Source organism: Echinops telfairi, unplaced genomic scaffold (genome assembly GCF_000313985.2).
Source record: "Echinops telfairi isolate 266 unplaced genomic scaffold, ASM31398v2 ScPeMD7_655;HRSCAF=1070, whole genome shotgun sequence".
Taxonomy (NCBI): Eukaryota; Metazoa; Chordata; class Mammalia; order Afrosoricida; family Tenrecidae; genus Echinops; species Echinops telfairi.
This window is the reverse complement of record NW_022104553.1, coordinates 10,595,373-10,603,933: the sequence shown is the minus strand read 5'-3', so window position 1 is coordinate 10,603,933 and position 8,561 is coordinate 10,595,373. Positions and strand designations below refer to the sequence as shown.

Here is an 8,561-nt window from a genome sequence, read left to right as displayed (position 1 = left end):
GGTGTCTGTGTGCCTTGTCCCTGCGGCTCCCTGGGGCTGACAGGTCCTCCTGGGCAGGGAAGGGCAGTTGTGAGCAGCAGGGCTGGTGGCTGCCACCTCCCCGCACCTGACCTGGGGCTCTGGGCATGGTGGTGAGGGGTTGACCCAGCAGGGTGCCCAGCCCAAGAGCAGGCTACTGTGAAGCACCCATAGGACCAGTGGTGGCCCCGCTGGCTTCTCTGTGCTTCCCCTGCGGCCCTGAGCACATCTCACAGAGGCCCCTCCCCTCTGTGTCTCCCTGCTCAGCTCTGGAGGAAGAGACCCCCGTCCCCACGGAGCCCACCACAGAGGCCCCGGAGACCCCCGAGGAGCCTCTCCTGGGGGAGCTGACGGTGACAGGCTCAACCCCGGACTCCCTGAGCCTGTCCTGGACAGTGCCCCAGGGCCACTTTGACGCCTTCACCGTGCAGTACAAGGACAGGGACGGGCGGCCCCAGGCGGTGCGTGTCGGGGGCGAGGAGCGAGAGGTGACGGTGCAGGGCCTGGAGCTGGGGCGCAAGTACAAGATGCACCTGTACGGGCTCCACCAGGGCCAGCGCGTGGGCCCCGTGTCTGCGCTGGGGCTGACCGGTGAGTGGGCCGGGCCCGCTTCCCTCATTCTTTCCTCTAGGTCTTCTTGTCCTTCTCTGTCCCTTACCCATCTGCGCCCTGGACTCCAGTGGGCTCTGGTTTTCCTCCCTTTTCCAATGGTGTGCCGCCCTCCCAGGATGGAGTGAGGATTCAGAGAGACAGGTAGCGCTTGTTGGGCACCTGTTAATCCTTTGCTTGCCACCTGAGGCCTCCATGGTGGACATGTGCCTCAGGAGGACCGGGTCATGCCGTGCCTCAGCACATGGCTCTGACCAGGGTGCAGTTTAGCATGATCAAACACACATATCATTCCTAGAGTTCCTGAATGTTTCCTCCCCGCACTACCATGACCCAGTTCTACCTTACAAATCCGGCTAGACCGGAGGACACATATTGGTACAGAGAAGAGCTCTTGACACATGGAATTCAGGACAGATAAACCCTCAGGAACAGTAGTGGAAGCAGCGAAATCGTGAGAATAGGGGTCTGGGGGCCAAAGGGGAAGCCCATCATAAGGTTGGATATACAGGTCTTCCCCCAGGGATGAATAACAAATGTGGGTGAAGTGAGACAATGCACAGTGTACGCCGTGAAATAACAATAATGTATCATTGATCAAGGATTCATGAGGGTGGGAAGGTGGAGGAGGGTGTGGGAAGAGGAGTTGATACCCAGGACTCAAGTAGAAATAAAATTTTTGGAAAAGTGGCTGGCAACGTATATCCAAGTGTTCTTGGTGCCACTGAATGATGGCCTGTGATACTCTGTGTAAGGGGCCCCAGTCCTAGGATTTAAAAACGGGAAGAGCCTGGCTCTGGCGTCAACAGCCCGAGTCTGAAGTCCCCTGCAGACCTGATGAGTGATGTGGTGGGTGTTTCTGCCCCCCACGGCCTCCCGGTCTGGCAGATGGTCAGTGACTCCACAAAGCAGCTGCTGGCCCCTCCTCTGCTCTGTAGATAGGTCTCAGCTTGGGCAGGGCCTATCTGTCAACCTCGTAGCCTCTCTCCTTTCTTCCAGCCCTTCTGCCCCCCGAGCCCCCCGTGGAGCCCCGCCTGGGGGAGCTGGTGGTATCAGCTGTAACCTTGAACACGGCGAGCCTCGTATGGACGGTGGACCAGGGTTCCTTCGACTCCTTCTTGGTCCAGTACCGGGACGCCCAGGGGCAGCTCCAGGCAGTGCCGGCAGGGCCAGAGCTCCGAGAGGTCACCGTCTCAGACCTGGAACCGGCCCGAAAGTACAAGTTTCTCCTCTTCGGCCTCCGGGACGGGAAGAGACGCGGCCCGGTCTCCGTGGAGGCCAAGACCAGTGAGTGGGGCAGTCAGGGCTGGGGGCTGCCTTCGCGGGGGCTTGGTGGCCGTCCTCCGCCCTCTTGTGGCAGCAGGTGGCATTTCGTGTTCCAGTGCCCCAGCAACCAACCCCGGGACCCCGGGTGGTTTATTTCCCCAGCCTAGTAAGTGCCCTTGGCCACTTGCTTGATCCGGGCTCCTCTTTTATCCTTTTATGCTGCCCCGGTTCCTCCTAGCTCGTGGGAACCCCTGTTCCTGACCCCTGGCCCCCAGAGCCCAGGGGGAACTCCGATGTCAGCCGGCACCCACCCCCTTTTCTGCAGCTCTCCTGAAACCTGCTCTTTCCCAGTCTCAGATATGAAACCCCCGCCCCGCCTGGGGGAGCTCACCCTGACGGAGGCCACCCCTGACTCCGTGGGCCTCTCGTGGACGGTCCCCGAGGGCGAGTTCGACTCCTTCGTGGTGCAGTACAAGGACAGGGACGGGCAGCCCCAGGCGGTGTCTGTGGCTTCAGACCAGCGAGAGCTCACCATCCCAGGGCTGCATCCCAACCGGAAATACAAGTTCCTGCTCTACGGGCTGGCAGGCAGGAAGCGGCTGGGGCCTGTGTCTGTGGAGGGCACCACTGGTGAGCACCCACCCCCTGCCTCCAGCCTTCCCAAACCCAGCTCAGCCCAGCACCCCAGAGCAGGCAGGGGCTCTCCCATCTGAAGCGCTGTGCCTTGGCATAAACTGAGTGCCCACAGAGACAAACATTCCCCGAGGCCCTGCCTGGGGAGTGCAAAGCTCAGTCGCTTGCTGGTCCCTAAAAGCTGCGTGGTTTAAATCCACCCAGAGGTATTGGAAAGAAAGGCCTGGCGATTGGGTTCTGGGAGGTGGTGGCCATTGGGAACCTGTGGCACGGGATGGCCAGGGTCACACTCAGTGGCCACCGGTTTGGATTTATTCGGATTCCTCTGGTCACTGGGTGCTGGGCCCCACCTGAGCATTTGATGTGCATTGTTTCCTACACCCAAAGGGCACAGGCTTGGGTGCCAAGCAGACCTGTGTTCAAATGTAGTTCCAAGACTTGCCGGCTACGTGTCCACAGACAGACCATACCACACCACTTCCCTCAGCCTCCGCCTCCAGCCCACCCCAGCTCCCAAGCAGGGCAGGCTTGGCTGCAGAAACACCGTGGAAAAGTCCAGTGTTGACGGGCCATGACTCAGCACCCCACCCCTCCTGGGCCCTGACCTTTACCCCTCTCCTGGCGCCATGAGTTACTCTGGCCAGACAGCGGTGGAGCTTGTGGTCCTTGGACATCAGTTTCTTCCTCAGATGGGGCCCTGGTGGTGTAGTGGTCACAGGCAGCAGTTCAAAACCACCTGCTGCTACTTAGGAGAGAGATGAGGCTTTCTATCCCCTTAAAGCGTTCCCGTCTTGGAAGCCCACAGGGGCAGTTCCACCGTTCCGGCTCTGAGTCAGAACTGCCTGAATGGCAGTGAGAAGCCGTGGTGTTGGGGCCCCTGTCAGTCAGCACGCACCCCTTGTGGGAAGTCCCTGCCCTGACTTCCCTGCTTAGTCCTGCAGGCCTGGGGAGTCCATGGAAAGGGAGGCCAGTCCCTGGGGAGGGAGCTTGTGGACCTGACTGGCTGTCTTACTGTCGGGCTGCCTCCCCAGGACCCAGATCCCCTCTAGAGGCTTTCCCCTGCTCTAGCTGAGCTGTGGGGTGAGGGCAGCCCCTCCTCCTGGGATGGTCTTCTATGTGGGAGTATGTGCTGCCCGCCGGATCCCAACAGGGCAGGAGCTGGGGGCGGGGGTGGGGTGCATCTCAGCCCTACAGGCCAGGCCCGGCTCTGCCTCCGCTGAGACGTTGCTTCTGGCATCTCTCCCCAGGCCTTCAGGCCTCCCAGGGCAGAGGAAGCCTGATCTGCGTTTTGTAGATAAACTTTGGACTGTGAATGAGGTGCAGGTTTACAGAGGGATCAGCGGTCTAACACCCAACACTTCACACTCATCTTTCAGCTCATTCGCTGCAGTCCCTCAATGGACCGTTGTCATTCACAGCGGTACCTCAGCTGTCGTAACTTTGTTCACTAGCGAACCAAAAATCTAGCTCAAAAGCCCCTGTGCCGCATGGTGTCTCCAGGGGTGACTGTCCTCCTGAGCCCCCCCCCCCCACACACACACACACACAATGTACAGCTTGTGTGTGCCTAGAAACCGTGTCCTGGGCTTTATTACTCTGTGTTTGCATACAATAGCCTCAGCTTACTTCGTTTTGTTTCTGGTAGTGGGTTTGATATCTAATGTGCTGCATTGTTGGGTTTAGATGTGTTGGGGGTTACTTCCACAGCCGAGGGCCATTAGCTTTGGGTTGGGGTCCTGGAGAAATGAATTGGTGGTCATTTGGGGCTCTCAGAACCAGCTCTTTGGTTTTCCATAGTTTCTCCTGGGAAAGCGATGCTCAGTTCTGGAAGTCCTCGGGGTTGACAGGACTTCAGGAGGAGTGGAGCTGGACAGTCAAAGGTCCCACTGTCTGCCCCTCCTCTCTGGTTCCTGGGTCCGCTTCTCCTTCCCGGCTCTCCACGCTGCGTCCTTGGGAATGCTGCCCTTTGGGTCTGAAATGGTTGATTCTTCTGCGGCGGAGTGACTTGTTTCAGACCCGAAGGGTGACATGGGGCCTGGGGGTGCCCTTGACTAAGAGAACCTCCCCTCCTTGCAGCTCCCTCACAGGAGGAGCAGCCCCCACGCCTCAAGGAGCTGACCGTGACCGATGCGACCCCGCACTCGCTGCATCTGGTGTGGACGGTGGCCCGGGGCCCCTTCGACTCCTTTGTGGCCCAGTACAGGGACGCAGACGGGCAGCCCCAGGGGGTGGCCGTGGCTGGAGACCAGCGTGAGGTCACCGTGGAGGGTCTGCAGCCCGGCAGCAAGTACAAGTTCCTGCTCTACGGGCACCTCGGAGGGAGACGCCTGGGCCCCATCTCAGCCTCGGGAGTAACTGGTGAGTGGGTGGCCAGCCCTCTGCAGACGGCTGCTCCCACTCCTACATGGGGGCGGCTGTTACCCAGTGGTAAAGAAGCCTTGTCCAGAGATGGGCAAATCCCTCTCCCTGGACATGTCCAGAGCATTTTCTCCAATGGAAACACACACACACACACATGCAAGCACGTGGCTTGTGGGGGAGTCCGTGGCCCTCTACCACAGAGGAGGGGTAGGGATAATGCGAACCTACAGCTATGACTGTATTTATGGGGGCAGGTTCCTTGGGAGCCCAGAGTGTGGCCGCCATCCCTGGTCTGAATGATGAGCCTGGGAGTTGGGGGTGGGGGGACTGTGCAGGCATCAACTGATTGAGCTCCCAGGACTTTGGGGACAGCAGATGCTGCGAAGAAACCCCACCAAGGAGCCACCACAGCCTCCTGTGACATCGGGGCTGCAGGCGGCCCTAGAGGTGGCAGGAGTCAGTGTCCAAGCAGGGGTCTGGGGGCTCAAGAGAAGGAAGGTCCTGGAAGAGCCCAAGTCTCTCCCTCCCCTCCCTCGATCTGCCAGGGCCAGGATTGGTAAAGTCCTACCCTGCACCCCCCTCTTTGGGGGAAGAGATGGAAAGGGGACCCTATGGGACCTTACTAAGCTGCTTCTCCCCTTTAGTCCCAGAAGAGGCGACGCCAGCCCCCTTGCACCCGACCACAGAGGCCCCCAAGCCTCCTGAAGAGCCCCGCCTGGGGACCCTGGAGGTGACCGATGTGACCCCAGACTCCCTGAACCTCTCGTGGACGGTGGCCCGGGGCCCCTTTGACTCCTTTGTGATCCAGTATCAGGACGCAGACGGGCAGCCCCAGGCCTTGCTCGTGGGCAGCAACCAGCACCAGGTCCTGGTCTCGGGCCTGGAGCCCGGCACCTCCTACAGGTTCTTCCTCTACGGCCTCCGAGAAGGGACCCGCCTGGGGCCCATCTCCGTGGAGGGCACCACAGGTACTGCCCAGCCTGGGAAGGGTGAGGGGAGCCCGGAAGTGGTGGGTGTCGGTAGGGAAGGAGTCTAAGAAGGGCATCCAGGAGGGTGGAAGGGTGGGCTGCCCTTCCAATGGGAGGAGCCCCTCCTTGGGTCCCATTTGCAGATGAGGAGCTAGGGGGCAGGGCTGGGTGGCCCCTAGATTCTTCTTTTCTCCCTCTCTGCAGGGCAGGCTCCTCCCGCCCAGCCCCCAGGGGAGCCCAGACCCCGCCTGTCCCAGCTGTCAGTGACGGATGTGACCACCAGTTCCCTGCGGCTGAATTGGGAGGCCCCCACGGGGGGCTTTGACTCCTTCCTGCTCCGCTTTGGGGTTCCACCACCCAGCACCTCGGAGCTGCATCCAAGCCCTCTGCTGCAGCGGGAGCTGACGGTGCCAGGCACACGGCGCTCGGCCGTTCTCCGGGACCTGCAGCCCGGGACCCTGTACAGCCTCACGCTGTACGGGCTGCGTGGGCCCCACAAGGCCGACAGCGCCCAGGGCACCGCCCGCACCCTCAATCCAGGCAAGATCCCATGTCAGCCATACATACTCCTCCTGAAATGGGTGGTGGGACCTGGAGTGCTGATGGCATACTGGCAACACACTGGGCTTCCAACCACAAGGCTGGCAGTTCAAAACCACTAGCTGCTACAGAGGAAAACAAGGAGGCTGCTTCCATAGGAGCCACAGTCCCAGAATCCCCCAGGGGCAGCTCTCCCCTGCCCTGTAGGGTCACTGTTGGTCAGAACGGACTCAGTGGCCAGCCTGGCTGGCGCACTGGTTAAGCACTGCACTCTGAAAGCAGGTCAGCAGCCTAAAGAAAGGCTATAAGGCAGGTCCGGGGGTCTGCTCTGCACACACGGTCCCTCAGTGGGAAGTGGAACCTGGTCCCTCAGTGGGAAGTGGAAACTGGCCCCTCGGGTGGGAGTGGGGAGTGGGGGCCTTTGGAAGGATAAGCAGCACCTACGTTTCTAGCGTCTAGGTTGGTGTTCCCTTCCTGGGGGAGTTGCAAGCCTATACCTACACTTTATCCGGGAGTATGGGCTGTAGTGCAAAAATGTCTCATTGCCAGGGGTGTGCTGATTAATTTTCCCCCCCCCAGAAAAAGGGGTGCTAGATCAAACAATTCTGAGAACCTATGGGCTAGGAGGATCCCTTGGGGGGGTCGTGGGTACGTGTTGGGCTGTGAGCCACAAGCTCCGCAGTTGGAAACCGGCAGCAGCTCCGAGGGAGAAAGACTGGGCTTCCTCCAGTTACCTTCTCGGAAGCCCATGGGGTGTGTGTGTGTGTGTGTGTGTGCGCGCGCCTATGGCAGTGCGTTTGGGGTGGAGGAAAAAGGTAGGTGTGTCCGGGAGGAAAATGAGAAAGAGAACCCTGGCCTCCCCTGCTCTGTGCATTCACCATTCCCCCCCCCCCCTGCAGTGCTGGAGAGCCCCCGTGATCTCCAATTCAGTGACATTGGGGAGACCTCAGCCAAGGTCAGCTGGCTGCCCCCGCCATCCAGGGTGGATAGTTTCAAAGTCTCCTACCAGCTGGCGGACGGAGGTGACAAGCCTTTTGCCCCTCCCTTTCTCGTGACCCTGCTCTGTGCTCCCCTCGGGTGGCCAGGGCAGCCTCCGACCCACCGTGTGCTTACAGGGGAGCCCCAGAGCATACAGGTATCTGGCCGGACCCAGACCCAGACCCTGCAGGGACTGACCCCTGGCACCCGCTACGAGGTCACGGTGGTTTCCGTCCGAGGATTTGAGGAGAGTGAGCCTCTCACCGGCGTCTTGACCACAGGTGAGGGGGACGGGGACGGGGATGTGGCGGGGGTGGACCGCACAGGGGTAGGAGGCCCTGGGAGCTCCTGTGTGCAAGAGGCCCAGCGGGCATAGCTGATGCCCCGCCCCTTCTGCTAGTTCCGGACGGCCCCACCGATCTTCATGCCCTGAACTTAACCGAGACATCGGCCCTGCTGCACTGGACGCCCCCCCAGAAACCAGTGAACGAATATGAGGTCAAGGTCACCGCCCTGGGGGGTAAGCAACGATGGAGCGCTCTTTCTGGGTGGGGACAGCAGGCTGGGGAGGCAAGGCCTGGAGAGCCACCAACCGCTGACCCCTGCCTCCTCCCAGCCCCGTCTCTCCAGGGCTCTGCACCCGGCAGCGCCGAGGACTACCCCCTGCAGGACCTTAAGCTCCACACCAACTACACCGCCATCGTGCGTGGGGTGCGGGGCCCCAACTTCACCTCCCCAGCCAACATCACGTTCATCACAGGTACGGCCCCCGGGGCAGGCAGGGCAGGAGAGAGGGGTGTGAGGGGAGTAGGGTGGGCCCGTTGCCCATCTTCTCGTCCCCTCTTGCCCCCTCAGGGCTGGAGGCCCCCCAGGTCTTGGAAGCCAAGAAGGTGACCCCCCGGACGGCCCTGCTCACTTGGACTGAGCCCGGGGACCTGCCCACCGGCTACCTTCTCAGCTTCGACACCCCCGGTGGACAGACTCAGGTGACCTGCCACTGCCCTGCTCAGCCCCCGAGCCTCCAAAGCCTCCCGTCCAGGAGGTGCTGCCTCGGCCTGGGCGAGGGTGCTCTCCTGGGCGGGGGGTTCCCTCTCTGACTTGCCCTCATTGCCCACAGGAGATACCGCTCCCCGGTAGCGTCACGTCTCACCAGCTGCGAGGGCTCTTTCCCTCCACCCCATACAGCGC

The 8,561-nt window shown here is 61.1% G+C and overlaps 1 protein-coding gene across 1 annotated transcript in view; it reads left to right on the top strand.

Moving 5' to 3' along the window:
• TNXB (tenascin XB) overlaps nucleotides 1-8,561 on the top strand; it is a 63,809-nt gene that overhangs the window by 53,814 nt on the left and 1,434 nt on the right. The window contains exons 25-36 of the mRNA XM_045292264.1: nucleotides 286-609; nucleotides 1,627-1,914; nucleotides 2,245-2,523; nucleotides 4,603-4,884; nucleotides 5,532-5,855; nucleotides 6,060-6,395; nucleotides 7,295-7,417; nucleotides 7,511-7,654; nucleotides 7,774-7,893; nucleotides 7,990-8,133; nucleotides 8,229-8,359; nucleotides 8,491-8,559. Coding sequence (XP_045148199.1) covers nucleotides 286-609; nucleotides 1,627-1,914; nucleotides 2,245-2,523; nucleotides 4,603-4,884; nucleotides 5,532-5,855; nucleotides 6,060-6,395; nucleotides 7,295-7,417; nucleotides 7,511-7,654; nucleotides 7,774-7,893; nucleotides 7,990-8,133; nucleotides 8,229-8,359; nucleotides 8,491-8,559 — 2,564 coding nt within the window. The remainder of the gene's footprint in view (nucleotides 1-285; nucleotides 610-1,626; nucleotides 1,915-2,244; nucleotides 2,524-4,602; nucleotides 4,885-5,531; nucleotides 5,856-6,059; nucleotides 6,396-7,294; nucleotides 7,418-7,510; nucleotides 7,655-7,773; nucleotides 7,894-7,989; nucleotides 8,134-8,228; nucleotides 8,360-8,490; nucleotides 8,560-8,561) is intronic.